This window comes from Pteronotus mesoamericanus, unplaced genomic scaffold, assembly GCF_021234165.1.
Source record: "Pteronotus mesoamericanus isolate MK-2021 breed Mesoamerican mustached bat unplaced genomic scaffold, CSHL_Meso_final contig_246, whole genome shotgun sequence".
In the NCBI taxonomy this organism is placed as follows: Eukaryota; Metazoa; Chordata; class Mammalia; order Chiroptera; family Mormoopidae; genus Pteronotus; species Pteronotus mesoamericanus.
The window spans coordinates 11,976,260-12,001,652 of record NW_026555104.1 but is presented as its reverse complement, the minus strand read 5'-3'; the positions used below and the strand labels follow the sequence as shown (position 1 = coordinate 12,001,652).

The 25,393-nt window shown below is 54.7% G+C and overlaps 2 protein-coding genes across 2 annotated transcripts; both read left to right on the top strand.

The window, feature by feature from the left end:
* Positions 1-2,930: 2,930 nt before the first annotated feature.
* Positions 2,931-3,587, top strand: BHLHA9 (basic helix-loop-helix family member a9). The gene has a single exon (XM_054572977.1). It carries the CDS (start codon positions 2,931-2,933, stop codon positions 3,585-3,587), a length of 657 nt encoding a protein of 218 aa, XP_054428952.1.
* Positions 3,588-10,941: 7,354 nt separating this feature from the next.
* TRARG1 (trafficking regulator of GLUT4 (SLC2A4) 1) lies at positions 10,942-24,285 on the top strand. The gene is made up of 3 exons (XM_054572976.1): positions 10,942-11,686; positions 22,259-22,391; positions 23,821-24,285. The coding sequence occupies exons 1-3, from the start codon at positions 11,300-11,302 to the stop codon at positions 23,832-23,834; spliced, it is 534 nt and encodes a 177-aa protein (XP_054428951.1). The 5' UTR covers positions 10,942-11,299; the 3' UTR covers positions 23,835-24,285.
* Positions 24,286-25,393: the final 1,108 nt, after the last annotated feature.

Sequence of the window (25,393 nt, the reverse complement as noted above, 5' to 3'; positions counted from 1 at the left end):
GCCCAAGAAGGGTTAAGAGCTTGGTCTTCAAATAGCAGCCGCACCACTGGCATTGAAATGTTGGCTCAGCCACAGCTCATCCCTCTGACTTGGGGCAAGTTACTTAACTCTCTCGGAGTCCAGTTTCAAGTATGCATAATGGGTATTATAATAATAGGGCCTTCCGTATAGGATTGTTGTGAGACTAAGATAATGTATGTTTAAAAGTCTCTTAGTTCTGTGCCTGGCCTATATATAGTAAGCATTCAATGGAAGTCCGTATCAATATTACTACTGTTATCATTACTGATTGTTACTAAGCAGCATCCTGTGGACTGTGAGTTCTCACTGGAAGGCAGCTTGGTGCTGGGAAGCATTTGAAGCTTGTTTATCACCTAATTGACACGCTCTCCTCAGCTCCTGCACTGCCCCAGGCAGATGCTCCCCTCTGTGAGCCGGCCCCGGGATAAGTGGGAAGGGAAGGTTGTACTTGGATGGGTCATCTCCATCCTTCCATGGGGGTGCTCCGGGCTTGCCCATCGATTTCCTCCTGATCGTGGGTCGTGTGGGCTCCCTGGGCACACTCAGGCTGAGGTTGCCCTCTAGATCAGTATTTTTTCTTCCCTCCCTCCCTTCCTCCCTCCCTTCCTAAATTTCATTTATTTATTTGAGAGAGGGGAAGGAAAGGAGAAAGAGAAGGAGAAGAACATCGATGTGTGAGAGAGAGAGAGAGGGACATCGATCAGCTGCCCTTCGCACATACCCCAACTGGAGACCGAACCCACAATCCAGATGTGTGCCCTGACTGGGAATTGAACCAGCGATCTTTCACTTGCGGGATGAGGCCCCACCAACTGAGCCACACTGGTCAGGGCAGATAAGTATTTCTTAAGGCCCACTCTTTACTTTGCTCCATGTCATTGAGTCCTCTGAGGCTGGGATCACTCCCATTTTACAGGGAGAAAACAGAGGTTGAGAGCTTTTCCCAAGGTCTATGTGAAAATCTCAGATATCAGGGAGTTTGGGTCCAAAGCTTGAGCATGTTCCCACTGCACTACTCTACCCTTACACTATGGGCCAGCTTCATGGGTGGGGGGCCTTCGATGCTTAGAAGGACCCCAAGCTCAGTTTAATGCTCTGCTGTCACCATCTTCAAAGTCTTAATAAATTTGAACAAAGGCCCCCACATTTTCATGTTGCACTGGGCCCTGCAAATTACGTTGCTGGAGTCGCCTCCCCTCTTTTGTAGTGAGGATGTCTTCCATGCAGAAAAGCAAAGTGTGGTACAGAGGGAGGAGATGACTGGCACAAGGTCATGTAGCAAGTTGGTGGCAGAACTAGAACAGGCCTCCCTCCTGCCTACCTGTCCGGAAGAATTCTCTGGAAGCGCTCCTGTGTCCCCCTGTGCCCTAGAAGGGGGAAGTTTTGGGAGGAGTCACTGGCCAGGGTTGGGGGAGGGTGTGTTAGAAAGCATTTAAAAGACCTGATTCCCTGCTTCCCACTCTGGGACCCATCAGGACTGACATGTTACTGTTTGGATGGGTGCGCAGGAATGCTCAGACCTCTGGGGCCTGTGCTCTGTAAAGAATCCTGTTCGCAGCAGGCATTTCTGTATGACTGTGTGTCCTTGTGTGTGCCTGTGTGTGCATGTTGTGGGGATGGCAGGAAACAGATTGAGTATGGAGGAAAAATCATCCAGTTTTAGCTGCTTTCATTCACTTTTTCAATCCACAGATAGCTCAGATTTGGGGGAACACAGCCCCAGAAATACAAACATCCTTAGGGTGCTTACCGTCTAGGAGGCAAGACATACAACATAACAAATAACCACACAAATAAATACATGGATTTGTTACCTACTGCCTAGTTCTTTTTTTTCCACTGAGTAACTCACAGTTAGAAATAATGGGGTTAATGGTGTGTCCTTTGGTAAGATGGATGGGAAGCCCGCACACCCCAGCTGACACTGCGGCAGGCCATGGCGTTTTTGGAGGCATTCAGATGGTGGCTGGGGATGAGACTGATCTTGGTGCTCCAGGTCACCCACCTGGGGGTGCCTGGAATTCCCCTGGGGGTCTTTCTCTAGGATTAAGCTTTATTCTTTTTCTGAGACCCTGTTTAAAATTCAAATCCCTTGAGGTGGCAGGTGGATTCACTGAATTCATAACATGGCAGTGCTGTGTCATGAGACAGGGCTGCCCAAGGGCTCTGGACCCCAAAAGATGCCCTGATGGGTACCACAAGGGGATCCAGAAGGCCACAAGGCAATCTCCATCACTCTCTGCTGCTGACTCAGCCCAGCTCTGCCTGCAGAAAGGGGAACCAAAGGGAGGTAGGGGGCAGAGAATGAGGCCTACTCACACCCAAACCCACAGCCCCACAGCCTCACTCTGCCGGCTGAAAAAGCTGGAAACTCCAGGCCCACCGTACCTGCGTGCCCTGCTGCATCGGATCTCCCCCTCCCTCACTGCTCCTGTTAGAACAGTCATGTTTTCCTCAATGACAGCTCTGTGGTTGCCCACAGGACTTGACAAGAACCTTTAAGGTCCTTGAAATTTGGCACTCTCTTTGGGGGCAGGGCAGGGCAGTGGGGGAGGAAGAATGTGGAACCCAGCAATCCCAGCGAGGCCCTTGAGTGAGGCAGGGCAAGTTCTCCCTGGAGCACTGTCCCGGGCGTGGCCTGGCTGCCCGGCTGGTCCCCCCATGCAAGAATCTGCATGCTTCCTCCCTTCCTTGCTTTCTTCCTCTTGGTCCCTCCCTCGCAAACCTACCTGGAGGCAGGTAATAAAGCAGGAGGAGGGAGATGGATGGATGGGGAGGGCGGAGAGCCACGTGGTGCCATAAGGCCCAGCTAAAGAGGGCCCGTCCTGGAGTGCCCAGCCTGCAAGAGCCAAGGCTCGGGACGGGAGGACTGTCAGCCTTGTTGTGAGCAGCAAGGCCTGGAGAAGGTCATGCACCGAGGTGTGCCAGGACCAGGCCTCAGGGGCCTGAAGGGGGCCGAGGGCTCTGCCAAGGATTTGGGGGACTCCTGTCTGGAGGCCGGGAAGGATTTTGGGGTGCTGAGGGAGAACGGCGTCCCCCGCGGCCTGGGCGAGGCAGAGGAGGTGCCGAGCGGCAGAAAGCGCGCGCGGCCAGTGCGATCCAAAGCGCGGCGCGTGGCGGCGAACGTGCGGGAGCGCAAGCGCATCTTGGACTACAACGAGGCGTTCAACGCGCTGCGCCGGGCGCTGCGGCACGACCTGGGAGGCAAGAGGCTTTCCAAGATCGCCACCCTGCGCAGGGCCATCCACCGCATCACGGCGCTCTCCCTGGTCCTGCGCGCCAGCCCCGCGCCCCGCTGGCCCTGCGGGCACCTGGAGTGCCGCGGCCAGGCCGAGCGTGCCGCGGACCCCGGAGACGCGGGTTCCAGCTCGGTGCCGCCCGCCGGGCTGTTGGCACCGCGCTGTGCCTCCTGCTCCCCGCACACGCCCCTGGGACGACCGATGACCGAGGCGCAGGGTTTGGCCCAGGCCTCCGCTGGGAGCTGGCGCCGGTGTCCGGGGGCGCCCTTGGCCTGGCCGCTGGGCCACCCGCGGGCGGACCCCGGGCTGAGCTACCAGCCCTCCTGACCTGCCCCCTGAGCGCATGGCTGGGGGAGGGAGGAGCCAATGGCAGGATGACTACAGGAAGACTGCAAAACAAAAAACAAAACAAACAAAAAACTCACCCGGACTTGGCAAAACTGACTGGCCTGAGGCCTCCTTGCCGGTGGGAAGGAACTCTGAAGCCTAGGGCTGCACACCCCACCTCCGCAATCTCAGCCGTGAGTGGCGACTCTGAGACACTGCTGGACTCTTACGTTTGGACTCGATGAACTCTTCTCCAAAAGTGACTTTTGTATTCCCGTGCCTCTGAGTCCCATTGTGTCTCGCTGCTTTTTAGGAGAATGGGGGCTTTTGGTCCGAGGGACGTGTATGTGGGAGTGTGGGTGGCACCAGGGGTGGTCTGATGGGACAGTGTCGGGTCCCCTGCCCCTGCTTGTGCTGATGCCCCAAGTCTGTGATCTGGGAGAGGCGATCAGAAGCAGCCAAATAAAAAGGAAGCTATCATCTCTGTCTGCTACCAGCGCTCCAGGACTGGGCCTGTGGCCCAGGGTGGCTGGAAGGCCTGAGTGACTTGAGGTCTGGGGGCTACCCTGAAATATTGGGCCCTGGCCTGAAGGCCCAGGTAGGTACGTGGGGGCACTGAGTCATGGCAAGTCTCCAGGGGTGGCTGAGCACTGTGAGGGGCACTGTGGGGAAGGACAATATTGGGAGAGGGCAAACAAGGCCTGGAACACTAAGCATGTGGTCAGCCCTGTCTCTGGACCCCGCATATCTGCCAGCCTCAGTGAGGACAGCAGTGACAACAGTCTGGGCCAGTCCCAGAGAAGGAAGCCGCAGGTAGGGCTGAGGATTGGGGGTCAGTGAGTCCTGTCTGTACCCCAAGTGATGAGATGGAGTTCCCAGTGAATCAGTGCAGCCAGGGCCACGGTGATGAGGGGTGGCCTTACAACCCGGGAAAGATTAGGGGGGAAGAGGTTAAGGGAAGTGACCCCTTTCTCCCCAGAGACATCTAGAGAGCTGCTCTCACCTGAAATGAGCGCTCCTGCCCTCCTGTCTGACCTCACTGGGGCTGGCCCGGCTAGTTGCGCAGGTACTGCTTGCTCAGGGAGGACCCACATGTGCCAGGAGAGGGCCGAGAGATTTCGGGTCTCCTCGGAGAGCGGGGCTCTTGCCAGCTGGGGAGGACAGTTACACAGCTTGGAATGGGGAGCCCAGCAAGAGCTGGGGAGATGCCCTTCGCCCCGGAGGAGAGACGGTTCCCCAGAAGAGTTCAAGGGTGGCACCCTGTCTGTCCTCAGCTCACAGACTCCTAATTTCACATGGAGAGTGGCCGTGGCTCAGATCACAGGAAGGCTTTGACTCTGGGCCCATGAGGGTCATGGGGTCCTGCTAGGAGCAAGATGTGGCCCAGGCCTGCTCACTGAGCCTTCCCTGTCATGGAGAGGCAGCGCCACAGTCTGAGAGCGCACAGAAGGAAGACAGGTGAGCCTGGAATCCAAGCTCTGCTCGCCCACGTACTGCACGTGTGACCTGTTACATCACTTAACTTCTCTAAACCTCTAGGTGCGCACCTCGCTCCCAGGTGATTCTACCTTGGGGCAGCTGTGAGAATGAACATTTCTTCAAAACAGTTTCTGGCAATTAGGAGGTGTTCCATACATTGTTGCTGTACTCTTATGACAGACCAGCTTGGGCAATGCTTCCACCTTGCCTCAGCCTGAGGTTTTTATTCTCTATTAATATGATAATATGACCAGCAAGTCCTGCTTTCCTAAATTCCAGGATAGAAAGAGCTCAGGGTTCTCTTGTCCAGCTGCGCTTTCAGCACCAGAGTGGCGAGGATGCCCCCTGCAGGTGGAAGGGCGAGTGTACAGCAGAAGTGGGAGGTCAGCGGGGGTGGGGGCGGGGGGGCTGTGAAAGGACCAGTTGACCCTTGAAAAATGGGGGAGGGTTAAGGGTGCAGACCAAACGCATAATCAAAAGTCTGCCTGTAACTTAAACCAGCCTTCCACATGTGTAGATTCCCAACTGCAGGTTCAAAACACAGCTGAAGTTCGAACACCGCAGGTTTGAACTGTGTCGGTCTGCTTAACCACAAAGTTGAAAAAATCCATGTATATGAGAAGGTGCACAGTTTAAACCCAACCCAGTTTTTCAAGGGCATTTCTCAGTCTTCTCACTTACCAGCTGAGTAATCTTGGCAAATTGCCTCATGATGTTGAGCCTTGATGTTCCCATCTGTGTAATGGATTTACATAATAAGTACATCTTAAGCTGTTGTGCAGACTAAATGGGATAATGCATCCAAAGCACTTAGCATAGTGCCTGGCCCAGGCAAGCACTCACTGACTGGAAGCTATTAAGATATATTCTATTCACAAGGTTGTTATAAGCAGAGAATGCATAGGAAAGTGTCTTATAAAGTCTACAATATATTAGTTACTATCACTTTATCAGGGCTATGTGTTTGAGTGCACACACCTGTATATTTGCCTGCTGATATATATTTGCCTAACATTCTGAGGGTTTTTGACCTGTACACATTGTGTTCCTGCTTATAGAGATGCGTGCATGTGTATTTGTGTGCATATGTGTATGTATTGATCTAACAGGTACCCCCTGGTACTTTAGGGGATCCTAGGCCAGAATACCCTTTAATTGTGTGTTTTCCAGGCTTTTTGGAACTCTCATTTGATTTTTTTAATCCTTTCCCAAGACCATCTCCATTTTCCCAGATAACTTATTTGCTGTGGAGAGAAGATAAAGCTGAAACGGTTAAAGAAATGGAAGTTATCAACCAACATGGGTTTGTCCAAATATGGAGAAAAACAGTACAAGGAGAGGTATTAATTGAATATAAAATAGAAAGCACTGGAAAGAGAAAACATATGTAATACAGAGCCTCTACAGTTTTGGCCGAAAGATATGAAGGACTGATGTGCATAAAGACAGAAATTGTGTATCTATAAAGTTAGTACCAACAACCCACTCAAATAGCATTTAGAGGGGAGAGCTAACTTTTAAAGGGCGGAGAGTAATAAAAACTTTAGCACTTACACCTCGGTCAGGTGGCTTAGTTGGTCGGAGCATCGTTCCATCCACCAAAAGGTTGTGGGTTTTATTCCTAGTCAGGGCACGTACCTGCGTTGCAGGCTGGATGCCCGGTCAGGTGCATTCAGAAGGCAACCAACGGATGTTTCTCTCTCACATCGATGTTTTTCTCTCCCTCCCTCCCCCTTTTCCTCTCTCTGTAAAATCAATAAACATATCCTCGGGTGAGAATTAAAAAAAAATTATAGCACTTTCAGCAAGTTTACAGCTCACAAATGGCTCTCGTACACTCAGTCTCACGGCTTCTCTTGGAATCCTGTGCCTTCCACTCGCTGCCTCCATCCCAGGGAACGGGGCCTCACCTCCCCAGCAATGAACGGAACATGCCAGCAAAAGTCAATAACAATGATAAAACCCAGTGTCATCAGGCATATGGAGGAAAGGGCACCTTTACGGATTTCTGGTTGTACTGCGTATCTGTTCCCCCTTTTTTTTTCTTTTTGGTAAAAAACAACTCGGCAAAATAAAAAAGACTGCAAAGGGATAATCCAAAAGGAAAATAAATCTCAAAAAGGCAGTCCTAGCAGCACTGTACATAATAGTGAAAGATTTGAAGCCACACAATCAGAGAGGCCTGGCAAAGCGCGCTCTGGTATTGCCCCAGGAAGAAAATCGCGGTGAGTTAGGGAAGCAGGGCGTAAAGTGCTCTGTGCCCTCTGGTTGTAACTGGAGACAAACATGTAGGTGCATGAACAAACCTTGAGAGATTTTGTAGGGATGTAAACAGGAATAATATCCATTAGGTTTTTTGTAATTGTTTTTTCAAAGGTAAAAGATTTGTCTCCTTAGGGCACCTTCCAAAGAGCAATAGGGAAATGTCTTGAGCAAGGACAAGAAGGACAAAGGATCTCAAGTATATTCCTTTGGAGGGACCCCACCTTACAGATGTGAAACCAGGGTGCTTGTGCTGGAAGCAAGATCACACGGAGTTTTCGTCACACTAGGCCTGTGCGTGTGCACAGATGCTGGGAGGCCGCTGCTGCCCCCAGCGCAGGGTGAGCCGGGCCCAGGAAGTCCTCGGCTGGAAGAGGGAGTTGCGTAATCATCCCACCCTGTCAGCCCCATGGGTCTCCTGACGCCCAGTGAGCCAGTGGGAGCAAGAAAGGGCTGCATTGCCTCTTCCCCATTGATTGGGCTCCAGCTTCCCTACCTTTCTGAGCTGTGGCCCCCTGTCCACCCCACGGCCCCAAGGGACACCCTCCAGCTTGCAGGCCCTCTCTCTACTCGCTATTTACATCTCGGCATCCCTGGTGCTCAGGGGAGCTGAGGTTGGGGGCAGGCAGGGGTGGGATGAGTGTGGGTGTAAACTCACCTTGGGGGCTTGGTTGGAGTCGTCATCCTCCTCCAGTTCACCTTGCTGCCCTTGACTATGCGGCAGGCGCTGGGCCGGTGGGCTGGGTGTACGCCTGCCCCTGCATGACCTCAGCCCAGCGGGAAAGGGGGACAGAAAAGGGAATGACTATCTTCAGCGCCCTGTGCCCATACTAGGAAGCAGCCAGCTGCAGACCAGGAGGGCCACCATCTGTCCGGCTGGACAGGGGCTCACAGCCCAGACCCCCGAGGCAGGTAGGCCAGGTGAAGGTGGAGTTGGAGGAGCTCAACACTCTCTCTCCTAAAGGCTACAGCTGACCCTGCAGCTTTGCAGAAAATGAACCCGCGGTCCCCAGATCCTCATGTTAAAAGTCTAAAATGCCAATTTTTTTGTGAAATAGATGAAACAACAACAACAACAACAAATAAATAAATAACTTGCTGAGTCAATATCGTGTGAGCCAAACCCACTTTATGTAATGAATATGGCCCATGGGCCTCCACTTAAGACTTCATTTGGGGGTTGAAGGAGTGGGAGGCTGGGGCAGGACCGGGCTGCCGCAGGAGCCGCTGGCTGGGTGGGCTCAGCAGCTCCCTCGCCCTGCCTCTCCCACCTCCCACCTTGCCCTCGACCTGGTTGCCCCTGCACCCGTGGTCGTTCCCCTCAGCACCACCAGGCCACTAGATGGCACCATAAGCCTAGCATCTCAGAGAAAGAACACACCTAAGTCCCCAAGTCCTGAATGCCAGCCCACCCAGCAACATCACAGCCAAGGGCCACCCTGGGGACTTCTTGGCCTTTTCTTTTCCCTTTGAGTTTTTATTAAACTCACAGTTTAATAAAAAGTCCCCTTTATGTCAGGTTGGTTCTGTCCTCGAGGCCAGCATTGCCCAATAGAAATATAATGCAAGCCACCGTTTTAATTTTTTAGTAGGCACGTTAAAAAAAAGGAAAAAGACACAGTTGACCTTATGTTAATAATGTTTTATTTAGCTCAGTATATCCAAATATGACCATTTCAAAACAATGTACAAAATATTAATGAAATATTTTACATTCTTCTTTTTTTTGTACTGTTTGAAATGTGTTTTATATCACAGCACATGTCAGTTGGGACCGCCCACGTTCCAAGTGCTGAATAGCCATTTGTCTAGAGGGCGCAGAATTAGGCTGGGCGGCTGCAGGCCCGGTGGGAGACCTGAGTTCTGCCACCTGAGGGGTCACTACCAGGCTGTAACATGGAACTCTGTCCAGGCTGGATGCTGACTTAGAGTCTAGGGGTCTCAGGGACCCAACGTGCCACTCTCTGCAGGAAGTCTCACGTTTAAAAAGGTGTTGGCACATTTCTGGAAGTTCCTGGGCAGAGGAGCTCAGCTCAGCACCCCCCTCCATTCCAGCCTGCACCCCCCCGTGGGTGAGAGCCTCCCCAAGGACCTAGGTGAGGAGGAAGCTCCCCTTGAGCCCCCGCAGCCCATGCAGGGGGGAACCCCAATCTCACTGCCCTGGGGGTCTGCACTTTGCAAATGACAGTGGATTTCCTTTCCTGAGCAACAGTTCTTAATTTAATGTAGTCATATTTATCAAACCTGAACGTTTGCCCCAAACTATTTCTGAAAGTGATTTCCCTCCAGGAGTCCTTTCAGCTCCCCTAGCATGTGGCTCCTCGCCAGTCTCCTCGTGTCCCTCTGTGGCCGGGTCCTCACTGTCCCCACCCAATCACACTCCCTCCTGCACCTGTGCCGCCCCTGCTGGAAGCAGCACTTAGAAGCCAGCTAGACCCACAACCCAAAGCCATTTCCTTCTGCTAAAAGTTTGTTTTGCTTCATACTAGCCCCCAAACCAGACCTGACCAAGAGACTGGCATCTGGTGAGGATAGTTTGAGATGAGCGTCTCTTTCCAGGTCAAGGCTTTGGTTCTCTGATCTGTGACAGCAAAGGGTTGAACTGCCATGCCTCTGAGGCCCCTTCCATCTCTAACTTCCCACCTCCTATCATGCAGAACCCCAGGGCTAGAAACTCTTAGCTGCACCCTCCTCCAAACCACACACGCGCGCGCACACACACACACACACACAGATGCACACCCCGGTGGTTCCAGGTCACTCTTATAAAGGGAAGGAGAAATTGGGGACATAGAAAGAGATGCAGAGAATAGAGAAGGAGGCAGAAACAGAGGGAGGAGACATGGGAGAACAAAGACACCGGGACTCAGAGGGGACAGGCCGCTGGACCAAGGCCCTTCAGAGTCAGCCTGTGACCCCAGGGGCCCCTATTAGGAGGAGATTTGCATACTCTTTAGCAGCACAGAAAAGCTCTGATGGGCATGAGATGGAGCCTACACTCCCTGCAATACATCTCTGCCCCTCACCTCGGGGAACTGCTCAGAAACGCATGCAGAGGGCCCTGCGGGTCCAGGCGAGACCCTGCAGGGGCCTCATTGGTGCGCAATCCCCTCTTCACTCCTGGAGCCCGGCCTAGATGCCTCTGGGAGTTGGAGGCCATGGTTGGGGTTCAGGGCCCAGTGTTGGGGTTCAGGGCCTACAGTTAGGAGGAAGCAGCAGCCTACTCCTATGGAAGGAAAGCAGAGGGCTCAGCTTCCTGGGACAGTTGAGCCCCCTTGAGACCCACTTTATCTTTTTTCCTATCCAGAGCTCCTAGCCCTGCAGAGCAGGGCCTGTGGCTGCAACAGAAAGCGGAGGCCACTCTGAGTCCCTCTGGGTAGGGCTGGGCTGGGCTGGGCTGGGCAGAGCGGGCAGGGCTGGGGCAGAGGCAGAACGCTGCTGGACCATTCTCTGGGGAGAGGGGAAGTGAAGAGGGAAAGCATCTCTGAGGAGGGCAGAAAGGGAGGGAGGCCTTGAGGCGTGTACACACACACACACTCTCTCTCTCTCTCTCTCTCTCTTTCTCTCTTGCGCGCGCGCGCGCGCGTGCATGTACACACACAGCCACCCTGACTTAGCCTAAGCCTCAGTCTGGAGAGGAGCATTTTCTCTCTGCTCCTGAAGCTGCTTTCTGTTGCTTCCCCGCCCATCTGTGCTGTCAGCAGCACCAGCAAAGTTGACCTCGAACTTGAACGGAACTGAAGTCTCCAGCTCCCAGGAGCTCTGCCAGGCAGCAGGCGGGACCCAGACTCTGAACTCTGTTGGCCTGGAGAAGCCGACCCTCCCAACCCACAGCCGGCCTTTGCTTCCTGGTGAAACTTCTGCCTCTGACCTGTAGGTCCCCAGTCTGGGCTGAGGAATGGTGCGCTGAGGTCCTTCTGGAACCCCCTTATCACAGCCTGGAACTGAAGCAGCCCAAGGCCCAAGCCAACATGGCCAACCCCGTGCAGCCTCAGTTTCCCCCGGCACAGGAGCCGGCCACTGCCTCACTCCCAGACCTGCCCGAGATGGAGATGCTTCTCACCAAGGTGGGGGACAAGGATGACAAGTCCCCGAAGCTGTCCAAGTCCCTGTCAGGGGCTCTGGACCTGGAGCAGAACGGCCATGGCCTGCCCTTTAAGGTGGCACCTGGGGGGCACCGGGCGGCTTCGCTCCCCCAGTCACCCTCCCACGCCAGCTCCAGGCGGGCATCCTCCATTGCCACCACCTCCTGTGCCCAGGACCAAGAAGTCCCCAGAGATTACCTCATCCTGGCCATTGCCTCCTGCTTCTGCCCCGTCTGGCCCCTCAACCTCATCCCCCTCATCTTTTCTATCATGGTAAGTGCTGCTCTCTGCTCCTGGCGGGGGCTGGGCCCAGGAGCGGCGGGCACACACCCTGGCGTGGACGGAGGGATAAGGGAGCTGGGGGCCAGGGGCTTGGGCAGACTCCCTTCCTCAGCTGCCCTATGCGCCCCCTTGGGGAAGGGCCCGGGGTTCAGGAGAGCGTCTGTTTGCTCTCCTCTCTCATCTCTGCTCCTGGGTCGCAGCTTGACTTTGGCCACAGCCCTATTGGGGAGGGCCCCCCCTACTCCCCGAGGGAGCCCCCTGGGGCTCAATTCCAGACTACAGAAAGACTGCCACGTTGGGGGGCTTGTCTCTGTGGTGGGGTGCGAGAGGGTGGTCCCGAGGAGTCCCTCCTGAGCAGGGCTGTATTATCCGCAGAGGTTGCGGCCGGCAGGGAGCCCCAGGGCCCGCGGTCTCAGGAGGGGAGCCAGCCCGGCACAGCCTCCCCTGCACCTTGCCCTGGGCCACCTGGGTGTTCTGAGACCCTTCACCATCTCTGGTTTCCAAGGGCCAGAGGTGGCTTCCCTGCCATGCACTGGGAGCCAGGCACCCAGCTCCCCAGGCTGCTCCTCTGGGGACGGTACTCGCTGGGGCCCTCTGGGCCTTGGTGGCTGCACTGGTTTCAGCATCTGCCCTCAGGAGAGGGGAGGTCCGGGCCTCGGGGGAAAAACATGTCAGAGGGCACGGCTAGGCTTGCCAAGGGGGGCACGTGGGCTTGTCTCTGCTTCTCACACATTTGTGCTGTAGGGTTTTGAGTACATTGTCACAGATTGTCCCCAAACCAAGCCCTTTGCTACTTACAGAGGATCCATAGAAAATGTCAGCAGATGTGACGTTTGAGGTCTAGAAAAAAGAGAGAGAGAGAAAGAGGGGGCAGGCAGTGACTTCCAGAATGAAGTTAGGAGCTGGGGGCAGGGAACAGCTAGTCCCAGGTTGGTCAAGTGCGGAGGCCTGGGTGAGGAGAGACCATCGGCTTCCCTCTGCCGTGATGCCACTGCCGAGTCATCTATCACCAAGCCCCTTGGAGCACTCTTGCTACTCCCAGCTGTCCTCGTAGTAAGTCCCTGTTTTCTCTCACTTCCCTGTCTACCTCGCTGATGCCCAGTCCCCTGCCGGGGAAGCCTTCCCCAGCCCCCACCAAACCCGGCACCGCCTACCGGGATGCCAGGGCACACTGGCAGCGTTCCTAAGTCAGAGGGGCTTGGCTTGGGCACGAGAGCCAGGGCTGGGCAGGGCCCAGGGTGAGGTCTTTGAGGAGCGCCCCGTGTGCCTGCTGCACTTCGGGACGGCTGGGGCGGGGCCAAGCCCCAGGTGCAGCCCGTGTTGGGGGCGGGGCCCACCACTTGGTTACCGAGAGAAGCCCAGCGGGGGAGTCTGGCTTTGGGGAGGAAAACCGCACAAGGGCCCGGGAGAGCACAGTTGCTAGAATCTGTCCCCTGGTGGGGGCGGGGGCGGGGGGGGGAGCAGGGTACAGGCTGGGTAGAGCGGCCTTTGTCAAAGGAAACCTGAGCCCAAGACTGTGAAACCAGAGAGCCCACATTCACGTTTCTACGTCCTCCTCAAGTTCTCGAGTCAGGTGTGATCACCACTGGGCCAGCGGCAGGGAATAGGGCGCTAAACCAGACATCACTGCCCATTCCCGGGAGCCTCCAGTCCAGTGGGGAGACACTTGTAAACAGATCCTTACAACACATCGCAAGAAGTAGTCATGCTAGACAAAACCACAAGGTATTGTATGACCTCTGGCCAGCGACTCAGACCTCTCTTCTTCTCAGTATTCCCAACTATAAAATGGGTCGTCACCATAACACCTATGCTATGGAGCCGTGTGAGGAGGGTGAAGCGAGATGAGCCACACAAAGTGCTTAAGAACAACACCCAGCACACAGTTTAGCTGTTACATAGCAACAGCGACGCTGTGGCAGTTGCTGATCTCCCTGGTGAGGGCCGGAAACCGTCACAGGTTTCTTGTGGCTATTTTTTAGAGCTTTGAAATATAAGTCACATGGCATACAATTCACCGACCTAAAGTGCATGATTCAGTGATTTTTAGTATATTCATAGTTAAGTGCAACCATGACCACACTCAATTTTAGAACATTTTTCTCACCTCTGAAAGAAACTCTACCTTTTTTTCTATGACACCCCTACTCCTGCCACCTCTCCCTCAGTCCCTCCCTAACCTGAGCGACCCCTGATCTTTCTGTCTCTGTGGATTTGCCTCTCCTGGAGATTTTATATAAATGGAATCATACAGTATGGGGTCCCTCGGGGACTGGCTTCTTTCACCTGGCACAGCATTTTCAAGCTTCGTAGGGTTTGGAGCCAGAGAAGGGTGTGGGTGGCAACCCTCTCAAAGTGGTACCACAGATCTTTCATTCAGTCAGCCGTTCACTTGAATGGCAGGTTGCTTGTTCGGAGGGAACTATGTGGTCCAGGGTGATCAGGACTCCGTGAGCGAACGTGTCTCTATGAACCAGGCACCATGTCAGGCATTTGGAAAGCAGCTGGACGAGACGAGGTCTGGCTGGCGCGAGAAGGCTGAGGGAGTGCGGTGGTGGAGGGAGGCAGGCGAGGTCCTGCTCCAGGAATTTTACTTTTATCCTAGTGCACTTTGGACCTCTAAACAAATTTAGGCAGAGGTGGGATGCTGTCAGTTCCTATTTTAAAACCAATACCCAAGAGCATTGTGGGAAATGAACGAGAGCAGGCAGAAGGGGGATCAGGGAGACCCCGCAGGAGGCTCTTGAGAGCGATCGGGTAGGTGCGAAGGCCTGAACTAAGCAGCAGGCTCAGGAAGGAGGCCTTCGAGGAGGGAATTGCTAAGGAGGCAGGAGCAGTGATTGCTTTAGACTCCCGGATATTCAACCTGAGAACAGTGGGACTGTCTTAGAGAAAGCTCTGGGGCCTAGGACATTTAAGGCGTGAGCAGAGGGAAGTAGACAGAAAAGGCTTTTGAAAAGAAGATTCTGGGAGGTAGGAGGAAAACTGGAAAAGAGGGAGACACCCAGGAAGGCGCAAGTTTGAAGAAAGAGGGGGCCGTCAAATTCCGCAGAGAGCTCAGGTTCAGTAAGAATGGGAGTGTCCACTGGCGTGGCCAGTCAGGGACCCCTGGGGGCCCTGGTGGTGGAGAAGCTTAGGCAGACAGGGCTGATGAGGGGAGTTCCCTGAGGAGTGGAGAGGTGGGGCCCAGAGGAGGGACCGCCTTCCTGAGAGCCTGGAGGAGACGCCATGAGGGCAGCAGCAGACAGAAATACTCAAAGGAAAGGAAGTTAGTTCACGTTGCATGGGATCCACGTCACCAGGGACAGGGAGGGCGCGGTGGTTTGTTGAGAAATAAGGGCCTGATGGCAGGGGGTGGGGGGGTGAGAGGTGACTATGGACAGATGGGTCAATGGCCTGAGGGCTCTGCTGAGGCTGGAGACCATGGGTTTGAGTTGTTATCAGCCTGCCCGGTGGTATGGTTTTTGTCCAGCTGCAGACATAGAGTCACTGAAGTGACATTGGGCCCACCCAAACCTGGGGATGGCAGAATTGCCATGAGGGCAGGACCGGGTGGCACCCTGCTATAGCCAGGGTGGCTGAGATGCTGCGCCCAGGATTGGGCTGGACTGGGAGGGAAGGAGGCCAGGAAGGTGGCCATAGCCCTGGCAGAGAGGGAGGCTGGTCACAGGCTGGGGCTCGGAGGAATCAAAGGGCAGGTGCTCTGAGAGAGCGAGGGTGAGAGAGAGATGGGAGGAGGGGTTGGGATTTCAGAGAAGGAGCCAATGTAAGTGTGGAGGATAGTTGTGGAAATGGATTTCGAAAGGGAACTGTCAGGAGCAAGAGAGAAGGAACTTGAGGAAGCCCAGTAATGAGGGATAATATTACTAACACTCATCGTGTGCTCGCTAAGTGTTAGGCACTGGTCCAAATACTTTATATATATTATCTCATTTAAGTCAGACTATAATCCTGTGAGATCTAGGTATCGTTATTACTCTCAATGTACAGATGAGAAAACTGAAGTACAGGCGGGTGACATAACCTGCTGGTTAGTGATTGGGAGTCCAGGACCGGGTGACTGGAGCCCCAGCTCTTGCTCCTGCCCACCCCACAGCCTGCCTCCTCAGAGGGTGCCCACAGTTGTCTTCCCACTTCTGAGAGCCGGTCAAGTTCGTAACGTTCATAGGCAACTCCCATTTCCCAGAGAGGGCGGGGTCAGTAACGCCCCTAGGGCTGAAACACTTGGTCCCACCCAAACAGCAACGGGGCGAAGGAGGGCCACAGAGTGTGGAAAGGAGTCGGCCCCCTGGGCCGGTGTCTCTGGGTCCTGGGACAGACTTCAGAACGCTTCATCTGCGGCCCTTCCCCTGGTTACCAAGTGAAGGGTCAAGCCCTTGATCCGGGCTGGAAGGAGACCCACAGAGCTGACAGCTTTTCTACAGCTTACTGTCTGCAGGGCATGTCTTGATATGCAGCTCACAGAGTCTGGCTAATTGTTCCTGTTTAACAGACGAGGAGAGTGAGATGTACAGAACAGTATGTTGTCCACAGTTACACAACTGGGAAGAGGCACATCAGTTGGATGCAGAACCCAGTGTTCTTTCCATGGCCCCACGCGGCATCTCCTCTGGGGACAAGGATGGTGTGCCCCTCCCAGGGAAGCCAAACCTTGTACAAGGAGGCAGGAATTTCCCTTCCTTCTCTCTTCCCCCTCCCCCCACTGTTCTCCCAGCCCCCCTTCCCCCAACTCTGTCAGTGGGAGACAAATGGACCAGCAGCATCCTTCCCACTGTGGCTTCCAATCCATTACACAGCCTTTGACAGTGGCCTGCTGTCCAGGGCTGGTGGCTCAGGGGCTCTCCCTGAGGAGTTGTCCAGACTCAGCCGTGCTCAGAACTGTGGCCTCCCGTGAGCCTCCTGAGGTGGCCAAGCCAAGGCTGGCTTCATTCATTCTACTTTTGGGGCGGGCTGAGAATGGCCATGTTCCTCGGTGCTGGCAAGGGCTCCTGTCCCCGAGGGGAGCCGGACCCCAGGCGGCGGGCCTTCCCTGACGATATCGATGAAACAAGCATCGGACATGGGTGAGCGTCTCAGCTCCGTCCCTTATAATACAGCCACATGGCCATGTCCAAATCTCTCAGCCTCCTGCCTCAGCCTCAGTTTCCTCATCTATAAAATAGGTGTCATAAAACCATCCACCTCATAGGGTTCTGGGGAGGATTAGGTGAGTTAATATGCATGAAAGCACCTAGAACCCAGCTGGTCCTCAGTGACTGGGAGCGGTTGCTCCCCGACACTGAATGGAACTGTAATGTCAGAGCCAAGGGCAGATCCCCAGTGGACAGGCAATTCTGACTTCACCCAATTTTGGGCGAAGGAAGTCTCACCCTCAATATACCACGCAGGGGAGGTGGGCAGCCCTGCCTGTGATTTTGTGGATGCTTCCGAGCAGCCCCTTCTCTATAGGTTGTTCCTGCTACACGTGGGAGTACTGCGGGGATCCAGAGTGGCTCAACACACTTTCCTTAGATGTTTTTATTAACCTCATTATTTAACTAATATGTTGCAGGCTCGTCCATTTATGCCTTCATTCATTCATTGAACAGGAGTACAGAGTCCAAACCAGGGCTGACAGTCAGCTGGTCAGCTCGTTTAAATTATTGACAAACTTCCAAATCAGTTGGTAAATAGCTGCTATCTCAGGCCCCTAAGTGTTTCCAGTTCCTCCCATCTAGCATTGCAGCTGCCCTGACCCCTCCCCGGGACCCCCACCATTCTTCCCCACTCTTCAGCAACTGAAGGGTTAACCTGCAGTCAGGACATTCCAGAAGCAATTGCGTGTCACAGAGAGAGGTTGTGAAGGGTGCAGGGAGAATCACATCCCTGTTGCCACCCTGTCTGGCTGGTTTTGGCCTCTGGAGGCTCTGCCCAGCGTCCTCCCTGCCCCTACCACCTCTCAGACTTTGTCAGTGTCTTTCTCCCCTGATCTATTAACCTGAATTCATTTTCTCCCTCACCATTCCCACAGCCACTGCAATCACGGATGATCTATTAATCACAGTCATTACAGCCGTTACTGCAATTATTATTGCGCCTTCAACTTAAGCCATTTTGTACAAGGAGAAGATGATGCCACTTAAGTAGGGATGAGAGAGCAGCTGGTTCTTACTCATGAAAAGAAGTGGAGGTGCCCTGGCTGGGTAGCTCATTTGGTCAGAGTGTCGCCCCCCCCACACCAAGGTTGTGTGTTCGATCCCCGGTGAGGGCGCATATAAGAATCAACCAATGAACGCATAAATAACTGGAACAACAAATCTATGTTTCTCTGTCTCTCCCCCGACCCCCTCTCTAAAGTCAATAAATAAAAAGTTTTTTTAAAAAGAAATGAAGGATCTTCTTCCATCCTTGCAGTCAAGGAATGGGCCTCTCATTTGGTAATGAATGGTGGGGGAGGGGCAGAGGAGTGGATTCAGAGATGAGTGCCAGCTAGTGGTGAGAAACGTCTATACTTAAAAGTAGCTTTCTGCTCTGAAAGGCAGTTATTTCCCTTCCATTTTACAGAAAACTAAGACTTACAGAATAGTTGTGAGGTTTACACTGGACAGTGTGGATAAAGCATCTGACACAACCTAGCGCCAACATCAGGCCTGCCCTGTCCCAGCCTGACCGGGAAGCAAGAACTGACGGCTCTGCAGGGAAAGAAGAGAGGCCGGGCTCTTGCGACTGAATCCAGTTCCCCCGTTCCCTCCCCTCTCCATTTCTCATCCCCAAGCAGCCACATGCTCCTCGCCCCGTGGCCCTGAATCGATGCTGCACTCACAAGCATTTCTCTGGAAGATGGGGACAAGGTCATCTCAAGCCCTGCTCCCTGCACCCCACCCCCGTCTGCCAGGCTTACAGCTGAGAATGAGCCCCTTGGTCCATGACTCAAGGTAGCCCCAGAATCTTTAAAGCTGAACTTTCTAGAAATCCCTGAAACCTTTCTGTTATGTTGCCTCAGGCTCAATGTAGGGAAGGGAATCTCCCGATGACAAAAAAATATTTCCTTACTATATCTATTGAGCACTTACTCTTGCCAGGCACCATGCTGAGGCCCCCATCTTATAGCATCTCATTTAATCCCCACAGCAACCCAATGAGGTAGGTGCCAACTTGACCTGACAAGGAAATCGAAGCATAGTAAAGTAAGCCACCTGTCCAGGGTCACACAGTTAGTAAATGATGGAGCTGGGACAGGATCCGGGAGATCTGGCTCCAGAACCAGATCCAGAACCCCTTGCACACTGCTGCGGCTCCATCTGCTCCTGGCTGGGTCCCTGCCGTGCCCCGGTGGGCTGGTCAGTCTCAGGACGGGCTGTTGTCTGAGCTCCACTCCGTGCCCCCTCCTCAAGCCAGACCCTCCTTCTCTTTCACCGCCCACTGGATGACGTTCGTCCATTGTCACTGATAACCCTGAGGTCCACAGGCATGGCCTCTCCCAACTTCCTGCCCAGATCCACCGACGGACCTGTCCAGCTGGGAGATCGCCTGCACCCACATGCAGCCAATCTCCAGAGACAGGAGTGCTCTTGTCCACTGTCTACAATTTATCCCTTTGCTCAAGTCCAGACCTGCTGCCCTGGGACATCGGGGCGCTAATCTCTCCTTGGTCTTTTCACCGCTCCCTCTTCACTGGATCTTTTTCTTTCCTGTCTTAGAGAAATCCTCTATTTGTCTCACCCAGTTGTGCACTCCCCAATAGGACAAAAATCCAGATTCAGTTTTGTGAGAGCCAGGGGCTTTCTTGATCTGGCTTTTTTCCAACGTCTCTGGTTGCTTCTCTCATTATGCCTGCTTATTCCTGGTCCTCATCTGCAAATGGCCTAACAAGAATCCCTAACTCACAGGAGGATGAAATGCTTTAGTGGATGGCAAGCATTTAACATAGTTCCCAACACAAGGTACATTATTTTCAAATAATGTTGGGGATAATTATTCCTGTGAAGGTGGAGGAATCTTGGTGGGCTTCACAGAGGAGGTGGTGTCTGAGCAAGCCCTTGACAAATGGAGAGGAGGTGGATGTGTCTTGTTGTGGGGAGCAAGAATGCAGGCAGGAGAAATGGCACAGCAAAGGCATGTGGAAGTTGGCGCTCACACCCTGGGTGGCTCAGATTGGCTGGGTCCAGAGGTTGTGGAAGAGAATAGGCGAGGATAAAATTTGAAAATGCAAAGCTAACCTGAGTTTGGTCTTTGGTCTGTGAACAGTGGGAGGCCATGAAAGATACTGGGAAGGAATGATTAACTCAGTCACCATTATCTTGCTCAACTTTTGCATCAGCTCCTAAATTCCAACCTCCTCTCTGAGCCCACAAGGCCAGAGGGGTCTTTTAGAAACCATTCCTTTGCATTAGCCTTACATCTTCACTGGCTCCCACTGCTCCTCGGGGAATAACCCACCTCTTCCCTGTGCGGGCAGAGCCCCGCGTGGCCTGGCTCCACCCCCCTCCTCCTGCTCACCCTCTCAGCTCCATCCACACTGGCCTCTATCTAGCGCCTCCTGCTCCCCTCAGACAATGATATATTGCACACCTACCCATTTGCCATGCAGGGTCTCCCTCAGAGGCTTTGCATGTACTGCCCGGAATAGTCTTCTTTCTTTTGAAAGACGTATATTTAAGTCTTCCTCAGCCTTCACTTCTCAGTCTAAATGTCCTTCCTCCAGGAAGCCTTCTCGGATTCCCCCCTTTTATAAGACCTCATAGCACCAGGTACCTCTTTTTTGTATCACTCCCCACAGTTGCAAATTTACCTCTATTGGGGTGACCCCAATGGAGGCCAGCCTCCCCACCAGGCCCGAGTCTCTGTGGGTAGGAGCTGGAAACCCCTTGCACACTGCTGCAGCCCAGACGCCAAGCACAGGGCCTCGTGTAAATATATCTGTGGAGTAAAACTGTGGTTTGGAGGATAGAATGGAGGTGAAGAGAGCTTGGGGCCGGGGGGTCTTCAGGAGGCTGGAGTCATGGCTTCTGTGAGAAGTGGTGCCTGGAACTAGGGCAGGGACAAAGGACCAAAAGAGGGGAGTTGCAATGGAATTGACTAGGAGCGGAAACTGATTAGTAGGGTGGGGCGGGAGAGGACTTGCGAGAGAGCAGGAGGACTCCAGGTTGTTGCCAGTAACTGGGGCTTGGGCAAGTGCAAGGTCAGGAGCAGACCTGGGGAGTCAGAAGCTATGGTTTGGAGCACAGAGTTTGGGTGGCCCTGGGACAGGACAGTGGGGCTGGCGCAGAAGAAGCTTCAAACAGGGAACCTGGGGTGAGGGCGGGAGGGGGTTGGTTAGGCTTCTGAGAGGCGAAGAGGACAGAACTGTGCGGGGGTGCGGGGGCCCACATGGGGAGCACAGAGAGGGGCAGCGTAGCTTCTCTGAACTTTAGTTTCTTCAAAAGTGGGCAACACTTCAAAAGTGGGATACCGGGTTAAACTGGATCACCCCTTGCTCTCCTGTGTATTTTATTTTAGACATGTTCATAATAAAGAGTTAAAACAGTTAAAAAAGAGAAAGTGGGCAGCACTGCCAACCTTGTGGGATGACTTGAGTCTAAATGAGATCATTTAGGTACAGTCCTGAGCGAGCTGCCTGGTACAAAATAAGGATACAATCAATCATCATTGTCATATCATCATCATCATCAAGGTACTTGGCTACATTTCCATTCTGAACTCAGGGGTCTCAAACAATCAGAAAGTAAATAACCAAATACGTGGCCTGAGGCAGGCACAGCTTTCGTGGACCCCTGCCTGCACCTGTCCTAGATGTCTCAGAAACATCAGGAGCTCTGGGGCTGGGGGTCATGGGCCAGCCCTTGCCAGCAAGCTGACAAGGGCGCCATCCCTGGCCCGGGCACAAGGCCACCATGGAATCACCTGGGACACACCACCTACTGAGCCTCCCAGGGTCTCCCAGGATGCTCTCTGTCTTTAGAGCCCTCACCCCTCCCTCACCCACCCGGCTTCACCACGTTACACAGGGGCTGCTGTGAAGTCAGATGTGGCTCCCCGCCCCCCAGGCCCAGCCTTCCTGGTTCAAAATCAAGATGCCCGCCTTTCTGGTGTGATCTGGGAAGTGGGCTTGGCTGAGCAAGGAAGTGGCTCCTGGGTAGGAAGGACCTGGGATTTTTTTTCTTCTGTGGCAAAATGGGGCTCACAGAGAGAAGGAGGCAGGCCCACTGGGCCATAGAAAAAGCCACAGGGACTGCCTTGGCATCTCGGTGCAGCCAAAGCCGTGAGCCTGGGCCTGGGTTCTGGAGGGGCCCAGCTTATCTGCTCCCACCAGCTCAGTGTAGCCGGGACCTGGCCCGCCGTCTCAGGCCCTCGGTCGCCACTGTTCCACCCCGTGGTTCTGTGATCCTGCCTTGTTCGGTTCTGCTTCCAGCTGTGCTCAGCCGGTGAGGGGCAGGCTGGGTTGGCGTCCCAGCTCCCTGAGTCCAGGCGGCTGGAGCGCTGGCCGCAGTGGGGACCGGGTGTGTTCTGGAGGCCCAGGCCAGGGGCCCCCACAAGGCGGCTGAGGACAGCGTTCCTGAGGTCTCTGCCACCCTCTCTCTGCAGTCGCGAGGTAGCGTGCAACAGGGGGACCTGGACGGGGCCCGGAGGCTGGGCCGCCTGGCCCGGATGCTCAGCATCAGCTTCATCATCATAGGCATCGTCATCATCATTGTGGCCGTGACTGTCAACGTCACAGGTGAGGGCCGGCCACATGCCAGCGTGTTGGCTCCAGGGACGGCCACCGGGGTGGCCTGGCCCCCTGGGCAGGGGTGGTGGCGGGAAGGGAGGAGCCCGTGGGGGCCACTGCCTATCCTTTCACTCCTGGAAAGTGACCCAGTCCCCAGCGGGGACCGGCTGAGTAGGCCTGGCTGTCCGACTGGCCTTGTGCCTGGAAAGCAGACTAAAAGGAGAGGGTGGAGGGAGCGCGCAGGCCTAGGAGTCAGGGGCTCTCGTAGCCCTGGGTCCCGAGCCAGTGTCTGTCGAGCTGCACCACAGGGGTTTCATGTCTAAAGCAGTAGGAAGAAGCCTCCAGCAGAGGCTTTTGTGAGTGTCACCCGAGGTAATGGGTGTGGCCCTGTGTAAACTATGGGCTTGTCACAGAATGTCCATGCCAAGGCAGCCAGGACAGGTCAGAGGTGGACAACGCATACAGTGGAAGTCAGAAAGTAACACTTGTGTGAGCACCCAGAGGCGACCCAGGAAGTTATCCAAGCAGGGGAACCGCTGTCCGCTGTCCGAGGTGACTCCCAGCTGCTCACAGGCCCACACTGCTTCGCAAGTCTCTGGGCTGTGACAGGTCAACGTGGTCCGCCTCCCTCTCTTCACACTCTCCCGCTGGGAAGCCCCCAGGGATCTCCGCCCCTTGCAGTGACCAACCTGAGCTTTTCCCCAAAGACCTTGCTGCTCCAAATGTGCTCCATGGACCACAGCAGCAGGCCGTGGCTGCTGACCCCAGAAACGTGTCAGAAATGCAGAGTCTCAGACCCCACCCTAGACCCACTGAATCAGAATCTGCATTTTACTGAGATTTCCAGCCCAGTCATTAACTTTGGGAGGCACTGGTCTAGACTATGGAGTGTCCAGCTTGGGGCAGAGAGCCTGGAGTCCCGAGCAACCCTGGGCACTGAGGAGAAGGGAGAGGTCTGTAATCAGCCTGTCTGGGTTCGGGAGCCCCACCCTCCACGTCCTACCTGCTGGGACTGAAGCGTGTTCCATGGTCTCTCTGAGCCTGATAGACATGCAGGTACCGGAGAGGCAGGAACTCACTCACCTGGGGCGTTAGCCTCAGTCTCCTCTGTCCTGCTGCTGCTTGTCATCTTAGCCATGACTCTTTCGATGGCATGTGACAACTATTGTTTACCATCACAATGGTAAAGGGAACTGGTTAGCTTGAATCGAGAAATTCAAGCATCGATGATTCCATGTCCGGGGGTCCCACGCCCAGCTCTGAACCAGTCATCCAGGCCACAGCCCTCCCACAGACAGGGGTTCAGTTCCACTAAGAGCCCCAAACCATTCCCACTGCCATTTCCCACGGGGAAACAAAAACCCAAGTCCTCCATTCAGGGACCTGAAGACCCCACGTTCTGAGCTCTGTTCTGCCGTCATTGTTCTTTTCTTTACAGTTCAGAAGAAATAGAAGGCACAGGCCTCTGCGCTGGCGGAGCGTACCCGCGGGAGTGCACCCAACCCACACACCCCACATGCCATGGAGGACAGGGCGGTGACTGCCAAGGGCCCGCTTGTCCCCACGCTCCAAAAGCACAAACTTGGAGGGAAACCCCCAAGTCACTCCATTGTCAGACCACGTCAGATGGGAAAAGCCAGAGGGAGGAAGGAAGGAAACTAAATTTACTGTGAAACCACTGAGGAACGTGTTTAATCTTATGGACTCAGCCTGGCATTTTGACCCCAGTGTTCTGGCTTCTTCCTCATCCTCACAATTTCCTGGCATCTACTGAGCAGCATATACTGCCAGACGGAGAAGAAAGCGGCCCCAGGAACAGGTGAACGGTGGTGGGGAGAGAGGCAGCACACTTCCTGCATGGCCAGGAGTCAGACGTGGGACTTTCTTTATCTTTGTATTTTTCTTGAGGAGGGATTCGAAAGACTGCGTGCCTTGTGCCGCACACCTGCTGCCACCCCAGTGGGTGCCCTGACCTCAGAGAGACCGAGCTGACGCTCAGCACGTGCCCTGGCACCTCCGGCACACAGATGTGCCGCTGCCCTGCAAGGAGGCGACAGCCACACCTAGATCCCCCCTTGCAGGGTGGAGGCACCCAGAGGAATGCTGGTGAAGACAGCAGGAGGGACGGAACGCCCCATGGACCACCTCCCGACCTTTTCAGCCTCGGGAGCATCTCTGCCCAGAACTACGGTGCCAGCAGGTCTCCCAGGATGACTCAGTTGGCCTTTTCCTCTCTACCTGTGCTGTAGCCTGGAGCACCAACCAAGAGCTCCTAGGGCCCTGATCTTTCCACCCCTCCTGACAGCCAGCGAGGACCCCGGGCCTGAGCTCTCTCCTGCTCCCCACGGTCTGGGGTGCCAACTGGGGGCCCCTGAAGAGTGGCTCAGATGGAGCGCGGGCGAGCTCCCAGCCCCACCTCATCTGATGCTCCTGTGCTCCGGGTGGTCCTCAGACAGCAGAGGCCTTCCCTGGAGGAGGCTTCGGGATCAGTCCTGGAATGCCTCCCATGAGCTCCCACACCATTAGCAGTGTTTGTGCTGCCTGGAGGGGAGTTGGCCAAAGGGTTTTTGTGACGGTTTATCATTCTTTGGTCTAGAGAATTCCAAGACAGAGGGAAGAGCTTGGCTGAAGGGATCCAGCCTGTGGGGGAGGGAGGGGTCCTGGGCTTGGGAATACACTCACGTGGCAGGAGGCCGGGGCTGGACACCATGGCCTCTCTCTGAGGGCCTAATGGGATGCCCAAAAGGACCGAGCAGGGCCCCCGGGGCCTCCTGACTGGCGTCTGGCCCCAGATCCTCCCCAAGCTTCTCTCCGGTACAGGCTCTGCCGTCAGGGTGTATGCCCACCTTCCCCACTGGCTTTGGCTCCCAGACCCTCGAAGAGGCATCCTCCAGGCTTCCCCGCCCTGGGAGGCTCTGCCCATCAGCCAGGGTTACTGCACTCAGTGGGAGGGCAGGCTCCCGGCCACAGACAGCCTGGCCCCAGGTTGGCCAAGAACGTTTCCCCTGAGC